This window comes from Ipomoea nil, unplaced genomic scaffold (genome assembly GCF_001879475.1).
Source record: "Ipomoea nil cultivar Tokyo-kokei standard unplaced genomic scaffold, Asagao_1.1 scaffold3016, whole genome shotgun sequence".
Lineage (NCBI taxonomy): Eukaryota > Viridiplantae > Streptophyta > Magnoliopsida > Solanales > Convolvulaceae > Ipomoea > Ipomoea nil.
This window is the reverse complement of record NW_017619444.1, coordinates 1,220,470-1,235,038: the sequence shown is the minus strand read 5'-3', so window position 1 is coordinate 1,235,038 and position 14,569 is coordinate 1,220,470. Positions and strand designations below refer to the sequence as shown.

Here is a 14,569-nt window from a genome sequence, read left to right as displayed (position 1 = left end):
TACTCCCTTGTTTATATCGACGTTCTTTTCCAGCGACATACTTCTCACAGTAATTGCACTTACATTCTCTTTAGGATTAACGATCGTTTGAGAGGGTAATTTGCCAGAACTCTGTGCTTCCAACCGACTTACCGTAGTTGCTAGTTGGCCCACTTGTCTTTCCAAGTTTTGAATACTAGCCTTTGTTTCTTGAATACTAGCTCTTGTCTCTTGTTGGAATAGTTGTGTTTCTTGTTGAAACTGCAAAGTGTTAGTAGCAAGAGATTTAACAATATCTTCTAGATTCGTACCTGAGCTAGAGTTTTGGGTTGGTTGTTGTCTTGAAGGAAACGGTTGTCTACACTGTTGAAAGTTGGAACGATTCTGAACAAACTGGTTCCCTTGCGAGTTCCCATAGCTAAAGTTTGGGTGATCCCTCCATCCAGGATTATATGTATTGGAAAATGGATCATACTTACCTTGAGGTTGTCCAGGAAAACCTCCAGCCATGTTGACTTGTTCAATAGGTTCTTCTTGAAGAGTTGGGCAGGCATCAGTTTGATGCCCAACTACCGAGCAAATTCCACATGCTTTTACAGTTTGCATATTGCCTACAGCTAATTGACGAACAAGAGTAGTTAAACCAGTAATTTGTTGCTCAAGAGCAGAAATATTTACCTCATTCACTTGCTTAGACGGTTGGACAAGTCTATTGCCAAACTATTGAGAATTTGCAACCATGTTTGCAATTAGAGTTCTCGCAGCGTCCGGTGTCTTGTCAACTAAAGCACCACCGCTTGCGGCATCAATCATGCTTCTATCCATAGGAAAAAGTCCTTCATAAAAATACTGAATGAGTAATTGATCACTAATTTGATGGTGTGGGCAGCTTGCACATAGTTTCTTGAAACGCTCCCAATATTCATACAATGACTCTCCATTGTTTTGCCTTATACCACAGATTTCTTTCCTAATGTTGGCCGCCCTTGAAGCTGGGAAATATTTTTCAAGGAATGATGTCTTTAAGTTATTCCATGTGGTGATGCTCCCAGAAGGTAGATAGTATAGCCAATCCTTCGCTGAATCTTTCAAAGAAAATGGGAAGGCTCTCAACTTGATTTGTTCTTCAGTAACCCCTGTGGGTTTCATACTTGAACACACCACATGGAATTCCTTCAAGTGTTTGTGAGGGTCTTCACCTGCAAGTCCATGAAAAGAAGGCAAAAGATGAATTAATCCAGATTTTAATTCAAATTGGACATTAGCATCCAGAGCAGGGAAAGTGATGCATAATGGTTGTTGATCTAAATTTGGAGCTCCAAGCTCTTTTAAGGTCCGATTTTGAGCCATGGGTTCCTCTTCTAAATCAGAGTTGGCAGAATCGGTAGCCAGATCACTAAACTCTAAATTCCTCAAAGCTTGTTTCCTCCACCTGCGTACAGTTCTTTCAATTTCTGGATCGTACGGCAAGAGTTCTTGATTAGCAGATCGAGTTATAGGCATAAACAAAAAGAAAATATATTTTGATTTGCAATTATGTAAAAGTAATGAAAGAAAAGAAAATTATTATTTTTATTTTCGTTTGGGACAAATTGAAAAACAAATAAACAAATAACAAAATAAATAATTAAATAAATAAACAAACAAACACAAAATAAGCTAGAAAAGTTCCCTGGCAACGGCGCCAAAATTTGGTGAGCTGTCGTAGGCTCCCAAATTAAAACCTTACAAACGTAGTAGCGGGAGTAAGGATCGATCCCACGAGGAGTAACTAGTTTAACTTTTGTGCTCAAGGAAATAATGGGGGGTTTGGAATATATCGAGAATAAATATTAAATAAAAGAGAAATTAAATAAACGAGAAATTTAATCGAACGAATAAACAGTGAAAATAATATATCGAAAACACTTATAATAAGAAACCTTGGTTAGTAAAGATCCACCACTGATCATTGATTAATAAAGTAATTAATATGCAATTGAATATTTGTCGTGAAATTATTTCATTTCTGTTTTCCCTTAGTTGTAGGTAAATAAAGCACAAGCGGTTTAATTACCCCTAACTACTAAATAACCTAAGACAAGCGCTATAGATTTAATTTAATAGCAGCAATAGGAACTAGGAAAACCGACAAACTAAATAACACAAGCACAAGCGGTTGCATTTAATTTAGGAAAATATTCTTCCCGAGTCCAATTATCACTAAGCCGTCAATAATTAACCCAGTTGCTACTGAATATTAGAATAATTTGTAGCACAACATTATCTAATATAGCAAATAATTATATCAAATAAATAACTAGTAGGCCTCCCTAGCAATTAAATGATACAACTATTCAAATAATTTAGAAGAATATTTAATACTCAAAATGCATAAAAACATATATATAATAAAATTAAATAAATAACCTTACAGCGTTATGAACTCCGGGGCTTCAATTTACTAAACCAACTAGAAATTAGCCACAAATGGACATTGATAACAACTTCAACGAATACTATAGAGGAGGGAAGAATGAACGTTCAACAAATGAAACGTTATACTATTTATACAATTCTCAAAATAGGTTCGAATTTGATCCCCACCGTCCATTTCCTATTATTGCGTTGAGCGACGAATTCTTCCGTGATTTTGGTCAACAACACCTTCGGAATCGCATTGCAAATTGAAGAATTCCAATGTTGCGCCGATTGCTTTGCTGTGAAGGAAGAAACAAAATTAATTTTATTTGTTTTGTCTTTTTCTAAGAGTTGAGCCAATATAAATAACCAATGAACTTAGCCTAAACTTATATAAATTAAAGTAAAGGGTTGACTAGTAATTTATTGTGCTCAAAACACATTATTAACTAGATAAAAATATTTATTTTGCTTATTAATTATTAAACTTTAAAAAGAAATAATTATTATATAATACTAAATAAGTAACGAAAAAAAATTATAAAGATGTACCTAAAATATGAGTGTAAAATATGCCTATCAAATTCCCCCACACTAAAACATTTGCTTGTCCCCAAGCAAAAATATTATTTGCAAAATAAATAAATAAATAAATTAAAATTCCCAAAACTTATAACACATCATGAACAACAATCTGAAGCACCCTGCAATTAATAAGTTAGCACCCTGTTTGAAAATGGAGAAGACTAAATAAGTAAGCCCTCACAGGAATATCACTCATCACTCAAGTGTTTGATGGGTATAAATTTCACTCAAGTTCATTCCTATAAAATTGATCTACCATAGGCTTGCATATCTTTTCAATCACCACTACAAGAGTCATGCATGACACAAATCGTAAGGACTTTTCACAGGTTGTAATGGGGCTAGGGTTAAGGTAGTGAATTTTTAGGAAAGTAACTTAAGCAAAAGCTTCAAACTAGATGAGCAAATAAATACAAATAATCCAACATACTTGCTCAACACCCTCAATTTTTTCATTCAAAGCATTTCCTATTGACATTTCAACCCAATTGTCATTCTCAGAAATATAGAATTCTTCCTCAATATTACAAGAATTTCCCTTTACTTCATTTATTTAGAAGTAACTTCAACTCAAAATCAATTGTTGATTCTTTCTCATTTATTTCAGCAATATTTTTCTTTTTCAAACATATATTCTCCATTTTTCCCTTTTCATTTTTTCAATTTTTCATGCCTTTTTTTTTTTTTTTTTGAATCGAGAACTGCTTCATCTTTTCTTTTCCATAGAAGACCAACGACATATTGGCAACGAAGATACAACTCACCCCACTCTCAATCATATTAATAAGAGTAAGTGATCTCCCCCGCACTAATCCTTCCCAACCTCACGTAGATTACAAAAGTAATCCAAAATTTGCTCCACTAGTTATTCAGCTGGGTGAAGGCATTATTTTAGATATAAAAGGCTTGTAATGTGGTTCAAAATAAAGAAAGGAATGACCATAAGGCTCAAAGTGGTTAACAAAGGGAAATAAATCATAGAACAAACCGGTTATTTGGCTAGTGAGGCTCAAAGTCAAATAATGGCCTTAATCACATTTGAATCATGCATGGTCTAATTAGCTTTAAAAGAGAATCAATGCAAGTTCTAGAGAAACAAGATTATGGAAGAAATCACACGATAGAAAGAAAATAGACCGAAGTGTCAGTCAATGGCTCAAAACACTCACAAGTTTATTGCTTACTTAATATAGTCACTACATATCAAATAGGAAATGCTAACAAACTAATCACAACTTGCCAAACTATTTATTCAATCATGTTATGAATTCCAAGAAAGGAAAAATTATAATAATTTTTCAAAATAATACTTATTTTGCATAAAATAATAGTAAAATATTTTTTTGAAAATTATGAAATTAGAAAACAAATAATAATAATTTTTTTTTTACATAAGCAAACAAACAATAAAACTAAATTAAGCAAACAAACAAACAAACAATAAAACTAAATTAAGCAAACAAATAATAAAACTAAATCTCCTCCCCCACACTTATTACCAACATTGTCCCCAATGTTGAATAAAAACATGCAGAAAAAGGGAATAAAATAAAATAAAATAAAAATGGAACAAACACACCTTAGGTTGCCTCCCAAGCAGCGCCTTTGTTTATCGTCGTTGGCTCGACTTATGATATTTCTTTAAATTTCCATCGCCTTTTTGAGTACCTTCGATGATTATGAGTATTCAAAGAAACAGCCCCTTCATGCAGATTAGGACTCAAAGATGATTTATTATTTGGTTCTTCTTTATTTTCAATAGAAGCAATTGCATTAAATTTAACAAGTTTCAAGGAATCAACAAAAATTGCAAAATTATCATCACTAGGAGATTTCATGGTATCATAAATATTAAAGTTCACAAATTTACCATTAGACTCCATTGTAAGTATGCCACTATGAATATCAATTTTCGTTTTTGCGGTTTTTAAAAATGGTCTTCCTAACAAAATATGAGAAATTTGATTATTATTTTCCATATCAATGACATAAAAATCAGCAGGAAAAACCAAGTTATTAACTTTAACAAGCAAATCCTCAACCACACCCCTAGGATATGTAGTAGATCCATCAGCCAATTGAATTACTATACTAGATTTATTCAGGGGTCCAAGATTTAAAGAAGCATACACAGGATATGGCATAACATTAATAGAAGCTCCTAAATCTAACATAGCATTTTCAAGTTTAACACCACTTATATGCACGGAATAGTAAACATACCTGGGTCTTTGCACTTTTCAGGAAGATTGCCTTGACTAGCCATAGAGACATTCTCGTGCACTTTCACTTCATAAATTCCTTTATTTTGTTTGTTTTTCAATGTGCATACCTCTTTTAGAAAATTTGCATAGCGAGGTACCTTTTTCATAGAATCTAAAAATGGTTTATTAGCCTCACATTCACGAAATGTCTCATATAAATCATTATTTGAGTTTCCTCTTATTGGTTCCAAAAGAGCTTGAGGAAAAGGGGGTACTGGTTCATAATCAGAAAAAGAAGAAAGGTTACCTTGGGACTTCTCTTTATTATTGACAATGATACCTGCACATACTCCCTTGTTTATATCGACGTTCTTTTCCAGCGACATACTTCTCACAGTAATTGCACTTACATTCTCTTTAGGATTAACGATCGTTTGAGAGGGTAATTTGCCAGAACTCTGTGCTTCCAACCGACTTACCGTAGTTGCTAGTTGGCCCACTTGTCTTTCCAAGTTTTGAATACTAGCCTTTGTTTCTTGAATACTAGCTCTTGTCTCTTGTTGGAATAGTTGTGTTTCTTGTTGAAACTGCAAAGTGTTAGTAGCAAGAGATTTAACAATATCTTCTAGATTCGTACCTGAGCTAGAGTTTTGGGTTGGTTGTTGTCTTGAAGGAAACGGTTGTCTACACTGTTGAAAGTTGGAACGATTCTGAACAAACTGGTTCCCTTGCGAGTTCCCATAGCTAAAGTTTGGGTGATCCCTCCATCCAGGATTATATGTATTGGAAAATGGATCATACTTACCTTGAGGTTGTCCAGGAAAACCTCCAGCCATGTTGACTTGTTCAATAGGTTCTTCTTGAAGAGTTGGGCAGGCATCAGTTTGATGCCCAACTACCGAGCAAATTCCACATGCTTTTACAGTTTGCATATTGCCTACAGCTAATTGACGAACAAGAGTAGTTAAACCAGTAATTTGTTGCTCAAGAGCAGAAATATTTACCTCATTCACTTGCTTAGACGGTTGGACAAGTCTATTGCCAAACTATTGAGAATTTGCAACCATGTTTGCAATTAGAGTTCTCGCAGCGTCTGGTGTCTTGTCAACTAAAGCACCACCGCTTGCGGCATCAATCATGCTTCTATCCATAGGAAAAAGTCCTTCATAAAAATACTGAATGAGTAATTGATCACTAATTTGATGGTGTGGGCAGCTTGCACATAGTTTCTTGAAACGCTCCCAATATTCATACAATGACTCTCCATTGTTTTGCCTTATACCACAGATTTCTTTCCTAATGTTGGCCGCCCTTGAAGCTGGGAAATATTTTTCAAGGAATGATGTCTTTAAGTTATTCCATGTGGTGATGCTCCCAGAAGGTAGATAGTATAGCCAATCCTTCGCTGAATCTTTCAAAGAAAATGGGAAGGCTCTCAACTTGATTTGTTCTTCAGTAACCCCTGTGGGTTTCATACTTGAACACACCACATGGAATTCCTTCAAGTGTTTGTGAGGGTCTTCACCTGCAAGTCCATGAAAAGAAGGCAAAAGATGAATTAATCCAGATTTTAATTCAAATTGGACATTAGCATCCAGAGCAGGGAAAGTGATGCATAATGGTTGTTGATCTAAATTTGGAGCTCCAAGCTCTTTTAAGGTCCGATTTTGAGCCATGGGTTCCTCTTCTAAATCAGAGTTGGCAGAATCGGTAGCCAGATCACTAAACTCTAAATTCCTCAAAGCTTGTTTCCTCCACCTGCGTACAGTTCTTTCAATTTCTGGATCGTACGGCAAGAGTTCTTGATTAGCAGATCGAGTTATAGGCATAAACAAAAAGAAAATATATTTTGATTTGCAATTATGTAAAAGTAATGAAAGAAAAGAAAATTATTATTTTTATTTTCGTTTGGGACAAATTGAAAAACAAATAAACAAATAACAAAATAAATAATTAAATAAATAAACAAACAAACACAAAATAAGCTAGAAAAGTTCTCTGGCAACGGCGCCAAAATTTGGTGAGCTGTCGTAGGCTCCCAAATTAAAACCTTACAAACGTAGTAGCGGGAGTAAGGATCGATCCCACGAGGAGTAACTAGTTTAACTTTTGTGCTCAAGGAAATAATGGGGGGTTTGGAATATATCGAGAATAAATATTAAATAAAAGAGAAATTAAATAAACGAGAAATTTAATCGAACGAATAAACAGTGAAAATAATATATCGAAAACACTTATAATAAGAAACCTTGGTTAGTAAAGATCCACCACTGATCATTGATTAATAAAGTAATTAATATGCAATTGAATATTTGTCGTGAAATTATTTCATTTCTGTTTTCCCTTAGTTGTAGGTAAATAAAGCACAAGCGGTTTAATTACCCCTAACTACTAAATAACCTAAGACAAGCGCTATAGATTTAATTTAATAGCAGCAATAGGAACTAGGAAAACCGACAAACTAAATAACACAAGCACAAGCGGTTGCATTTAATTTAGGAAAATATTCTTCCCGAGTCCAATTATCACTAAGCCGTCAATAATTAACCCAGTTGCTACTGAATATTAGAATAATTTGTAGCACAACATTATCTAATATAGCAAATAATTATATCAAATAAATAACTAGTAGGCCTCCCTAGCAATTAAATGATACAACTATTCAAATAATTTAGAAGAATATTTAATACTCAAAATGCATAAAAACATATATATAATAAAATTAAATAAATAACCTTACAGCGTTATGAACTCCGGGGCTTCAATTTACTAAACCAACTAGAAATTAGCCACAAATGGACATTGATAACAACTTCAACGAATACTATAGAGGAGGGAAGAATGAACGTTCAACAAATGAAACGTTATACTATTTATACAATTCTCAAAATAGGTTCGAATTTGATCCCCACCGTCCATTTCCTATTATTGCGTTGAGCGACGAATTCTTCCGTGATTTTGGTCAACAACACCTTCGGAATCGCATTGCAAATTGAAGAATTCCAATGTTGCGCCGATTGCTTTGCTGTGAAGGAAGAAACAAAATTAATTTTATTTGTTTTGTCTTTTTCTAAGAGTTGAGCCAATATAAATAACCAATGAACTTAGCCTAAACTTATATAAATTAAAGTAAAGGGTTGACTAGTAATTTATTGTGCTCAAAACACATTATTAACTAGATAAAAATATTTATTTTGCTTATTAATTATTAAACTTTAAAAAGAAATAATTATTATATAATACTAAATAAGTAACGAAAAAAAATTATAAAGATGTACCTAAAATATGAGTGTAAAATATGCCTATCAATGCCGCTCCTTCTAACACATAACTATATTTTAACCTAGAATAATACAATTTCTCCTCCCCTAATAAATTTGTTGATCGCACTAATGAAGTGAACACGAGTCAGTCGGAGTATAAAAAGCTCTCTACAATCGTAGAGTTGAGAGACTTGAGGATCCATGAACATATTATGGTGTATGTTGCATCTCTTCTACACCGCGTACTTTGGATTGGATTCACTTAGATTCGGTATAGTTCTGTCAACGGGCTGAACTTGTTCTTGACCTCCAACACCATCTTCATCGATATGCTCCAGGACACGTAGTTGTGTTCGGCCAAAGCTAATGAAACGAGAATTAGGTTTGGATTGTCTGTGACGTGAAGGAATAGAGGATAAATATCATTGTTATAGAACATTCAATATTAGGAATCTTATATATTAGGAAACCTAGAGATTAGGGTTTGAGGTATATGGAAACTTCCATATTAGTTGCCCTCTTACCCCTGCATTTATAGAGAGCTGAAATCTCCCTAAGGTTTGTAAGACAGAGAGTGCTACTCCAAAGGTACTTTTATTCTAAACCTATTCACATGGTATTAGAATCACTTCAATAAAAAAAAATTTCGGCGATCTCTTGTCGTCACCGTCGGTTCAGAAAGGTCCGCTGGCGTCCGGCGACCACATCTGCAGAGTTTCCCAGCGATCTGCCCTACGCGTGGGCCTCACGCGCCACCGTCGCTACCGCCTCCTCCGCCACGCGCCGGCGGGTGCGACTTCTATGGCGACTGGAAAATTCTCCGGTCAAGTCCTCCAGGGTCGCCTAAGTCCTGTAGTCTCAGTTCTGGACTTAGTTTGGACCATTGCCTCTTTAGTTCTAAGGTTAGGTTGTTTCGTACCCCTTCGGCTCACTTTCTGGCATAGTCTTTGATCTGTTTGGCTCAAGTTGTGGTGGGTATGGCTGATAATAAATCTGTTGTTGTAACTGATATTGTTCCTGTGACTTCTAAAATCACGGACTGTAAGCTTAATGACTCTAGTTACTTGGAATGGACTCAAGTCATTAATCTTTATCTCACTAGTTTGGATAAGACAGATCACCTAATAGAATCTTTGGCTGACCAAGAGTCTTCTTGGGTGCGGGATGATGCACGTCTATTTCTTCATATTTGTAATTCTATTGATGAGAGTATTGTTGGGTTCATTAGTCATTGTGGTTCTGTTAAGGAATTGATGGAGTATTTGGATTATTTGTACTCTAGGAAGGGGAATATTTCTCGTATTTATGATGTTTGCAAGTCTTTTTACTGTGCTGAGAAACGCGATTTATCTCTTATGGCGTAATTTATGGAATTTAAGAAAACGTATGAGGGCACTTAATAAGCTTATGCCTTTCACTACTGACATTAAAACACAGCAAAAGCAACGTGAACAACTGCTGTTATGAGTTTTTTGGCAAGTCTCCCTTTCTGAGTTTGATACAGCTAGGTCCACCATTCTTAGTAACTCAGAAGTCCCTACTCTGGCTGCTGTATTCCCACGTTTGATTCGATCGGAGCAACTGCAACCAAGTCTGTCCGAAGTTACCATCCCGCCAAGCAGTGCTCTCGTTGGCCGCCATCCTCACGGTGGGAACTCCCATGGGCAATCTTCCAATCCTCCTCATAGTGGGAATAGTAGAAATTCCCAGGGGCATAGTTCCGGTGGTATTATGTGTCATTATTGCCATAAGCCTGGGCACATAAAAAGGGACTGTAGGAAGTAGTTGAGGGAGCGGGGAAACTCAGCTCTAATGTTGCATATACACCTGAGGCATCTTCCAAAACGGCCATGGTCTCTGCGGATGAGTTTGCCAAGTGCTCTCAGTACCAAGAATCTTTAAAACATTCATCCTCTTCAGTCACTGCTATTGCTGACTCAGGTAATACAACCACATGCCTTCTCTCGTCCTCATCCAAATGGGTTATAGATTCGGGTGCTACAAATCATATGACAGGTAACTCTAGTCTATTTTCCACTCTCTTCTCATCCACATAGTTCCCCTGTCACCTTAGCGGATGGATCCATCTCTTGTGTACTTGGGTCTGGGTCCATTACGCCAATTCCAACGCTTCCCTTGTCATCTGTCTTGCACCTACCTAATTTTTCATTCAATTTAATTTCAGTCAGCCAGCTTACTCGTGTTTTAAACTGCTTTGTTACATTTTTTCCTGATTATTGTTTGTTTCAGGATCTTTTGACGAAGAGGGTTATTGGTAAGGGGCGTGAGTCTGGAGGTCTCTACATTTTTGACACAGCGAGGCCGGAGTCTGTTGCTTGTTCTGGTGTTGTCACTCCAGTTGAAGCCACTACAAAAAAAAAAAAGATATCCACTACACCCATAAAATGCTTTCCGCTACACCTGTGCAGGTGTAGCGAAATCCAGTGTCACTAAAAGCACTGGATTTCCACTACACCCGTAGCGGGTGTAGCGGAAAGCTTTTTTAATTTTTTTAATATAGACTTTCCGCGGCACTCACTAAGCTTAGGGTGCCGCGAAAAGTCTTATATTATTTTTTAATAATTTATTTCCGCGACACCCAAGTCACTGTGGGTGTCGCGGAAACCATTTTAATTTTTTTTTATACGTTACTCTCCGCTACACCCTCTACAAAGAGGGTGTTGCGGAATTTTTTTTAATTTTTTATTATTATTATTTTTTATTTTATCCCAATTTTGATTATTACCTATTATTTTTCAAAACCTGTACAGAATTTTATTTTCAAATCCACCCAAAAAATACAAAACTATCTATTCACAATGGGTTTCAAACCAACTCTAATAAATATGAACATAACCATAACTATATATATACTTCACAATTAATAATTAACACAATAAAACACCACAATATACTTATCAATCCAAATCCACCCAAAAAATACAAAACTAATTACAAAAAATTAAACTATCTATTCACAATGGTTTTCAAACCAACTCTAATAAATATGAACATAAACATAACTATATATATACTTCAAACGCAATATACTTATAACAATCAACACAATATACTTAGGCTCTTAAATTAGCTCTAAGTTTATGTACCTCTATCCCGAATCTTTCTTTCAGCTTTCGCCTTAGTTCCAAATATTCCAACTCCATTGAAGGCTCATGTGTTTCTTCCTGCTCACACTCCTCTTCATAGCCCCTTCCTCCTCTTCACCATCCTCTTCATAGCCCCCTTCATCTTCTTCACCTAATTTCCATCAATCAATTACCATATTCACTTTCCCATATCATAATATATTTGACACTTGAACACATTTGCACACCCAGGGATGAAGAATAATATAAGATGTAGATGAAATGGGGTGGGATGAAGAATAATATCACCAATTCTCATTTGATATACAATTGTGGCAAAGAAAGAGGAAGTTGTGCACAAGAAATACATTTTCATTAGGAAGAACTAAAAGATGAAATGTGGGGACAGGTGAAGAGTTAATGAGCTGAGCAAAGAACACAGCATACAGATTTAGACCTGAAGCAAACTTGTAGTTGAACTAAAGAGAAGATTAATGAGTCAAACACGATCGTACCTTGGTTGCATATCGGTTTTGGTTGACATTAAAATCTGTGTCTATATATCTTGGTTGCATTTTTTAGGCTTGATTTCATACTATACTGAAAGCAAAACAAGCATAATATAGGAGGCAAAACATACTTAGTACAAGCAACAACTATATTAGGTAACAAAACCAAGGAAATAATCCATCACATTGTTTGACACCATATACAGCAAACTCTTCAAAATAACTCCAAACTTAATACTAGCAAAGATCAACTAGAGCCACAAAGTCCACAACTTATAGGGGCAGATAGGTGAAGCAGCAACAGAGGTAGAGCAGTCCATTTACCATTTAAGATTTCAGTGTCTGCAATCAGGAAATGACCATAACCATATAAAGCATGTGCTCTCAACAAGCTCTCAAACACCTGACAGATATGCATTTAAATTTCGATCATTCAAAACCCAAGCATATAGAACAAGTTCTTGCAGGCAAAAAACAAACATTAGTAAGCCAGATCATTAAGAAAACAAACAGAAATAATACCACATTAAGAGATGAATCAAACAGAAATTGACAGTAACAGTCATGAGATATTGACAGATAGATGCGTGCATATAAGAAGGGAGAGAAGAATGTAGAAATAGGATGCAAGTCACACCAAAGAAAGAGGGATGAATCAAAGAATTGAAGCAGTTGGGAAGGATCTATTAATTAAATTAAATGGAAGATAAGTTCATACAAAAGAACAGAATTAAATCAAAAAATAAGCAAAACATGAAGCTCATAATTCCTCACATATTTATAATGCAAATCTTTAAAAGTGGGCGAGCAAGCATTGTAAATTGTAATTGTGAGAAAATGTCATATCTAAAACACAGTTCACAACAAGAGCAAGAAATGCTACCAGCTTAGCATTATCTAAAAGAACAAACTCTTTTTAATGGAAAACTACATTGTCTAAAAGATTTTGGCACCTAATGACCTACATTGCATAGCATTGAGCTACAACATTTGTTGTACGGGAAAACCAAATAAAATCCAAAGAAAAGTAATACGGAGTAATTTTTTTTTTTTTAAACTAAGGAAATTTATAATTATTAAAAAAAAGGTTTCGCAAACTCCATTTTCTATATAAATATATTAAATCTGAGGAAGTAAGGATGGATTAAACCAAAACTCATTCCAAACAGCCAAGCATCATGCTGTAATTCTTGACAGAAATGCAGCTAGATAGAATTAGGCATCCAGAAATCATAATTCAGGAAAAAATAACAAATTTCCCAACTTACATATCACTAATCTCGGTACTCAAATTTATCCACTTTCACAAAATTGATTAAGGAAAAAAACCTTTCTGCAACGATACACATAAATATAGACCCCAAAACATAAATAAAATTAGGGGAAATGGCGCTGATTTTGCGGAAAAAAAAAAAAAAAAAAAAAAAAAAACACCCTCCACTAGAGGAATTTGAGCTCAAAGATAAAATGAACACCGAATGAATTCAGAACTGAAACAATCAAATAAAATAAAGTTTATTTTAAGAAAATTGGATAAAGGTTTACCTCTAGGAGGAGCAATATTCTTCGAATCCAGTACGCGGCCTGAATGCGTGTGGTCTAGAGTGCAGCTTACACTGACCGGCGGTGGCTGAACATGAGAGGGAGGCAATGGCGGGTTGCGGCGGCTGAACGGCGAGGTAGCGACGGCTGAACGACGAGGCGAGGTGGCGATGGCTGAACGACGAGGCGACGCGGCTGAAGGCTGAACGGCGAGGAATGATTGAGCAAAGAAGAAATGAAAATGGGGCTTCAGAACATCGAGGAGCGATTGAGCGAAGAAGAAATGGAAATGGGATTCAGATCTGATCTGGCTCAATTCGCGATTTAATTTAGGGCATTATTTTTATTAGGGTGAATCAACGATTTAGTCCCTCACTTATTCGCGACTTGTCAATGTTGCCCCTGAATCACGTATTCATCGATTTAGTCCCCGAAAATAATTGTTTTTCGTCAAATCAGTCCCTATGGCAGTATTCCGTCAAGTCTCAGGCGAGAACTCCGATTAGCATTGGGCATTTTGGTCTTTTCACACCTTCTTCTTCATTAATTGGCATTTGGGTGGGTAGTTGGGGCCTCCATTTCTGCTCTGCTCTCTGCGAAAAGATGAAGTTCGGGAAGGAACTGGCTTCCCAGATGGTTCAAGAATGGGGGGAAGCATACATGGATTACAACTTTCTAAAGGGAGTTCTGAAAGATATCTCCAGATTCCGGCGGCGGAACGCGGCAGCGGCACAATCATCTGTTCCGACAGCGACGGCGACACGCAAGAATTCGTTGAAGAGAAGGCTGTCCATGTACCGGGCTTTCAGCGGGTTGACGAATCGATTGGGCAGCCCTAGAGGCACTCCCAGGAGCAATCATGAAGATGAAGAAGTTATACTGGTGAATGCTGTGGAGCAGGCTAGGAAGGGGTTATTGGAGCGCCGCAGTACCAAACAATGTTCCCTATGTCGTCAGAAGCCGGAGGAGAATACGAGCTGGTGTTCTTCAGAAGGCTTGAC

General features: G+C 36.1%; 1 protein-coding gene across 1 annotated transcript; it reads right to left on the bottom strand.

Annotated features, from left to right (window-relative positions):
* Positions 1 to 11,341: 11,341 nt before the first annotated feature.
* LOC109163261 lies at positions 11,342 to 14,112 on the bottom strand. Its single transcript, XM_019312014.1, has 3 exons — positions 14,101 to 14,112; positions 13,572 to 13,875; positions 11,342 to 11,689 (listed from the first exon to the last, which is right to left on the bottom strand). The coding sequence occupies exons 1-3, from the start codon at positions 14,110 to 14,112 to the stop codon at positions 11,571 to 11,573; spliced, it is 435 nt and encodes a 144-aa protein (XP_019167559.1). The 3' UTR covers positions 11,342 to 11,570.
* Positions 14,113 to 14,569: the final 457 nt, after the last annotated feature.

Coding starts and splice junctions, on each gene's coding strand:
- LOC109163261 (XM_019312014.1), bottom strand. Junction 11,690..13,571: donor GAATATTGCTCCTCCTAGAG/GTAAACCTTTAT, acceptor GATGGAAATTAG/GTGAAGAAGATGAAGGGGGC.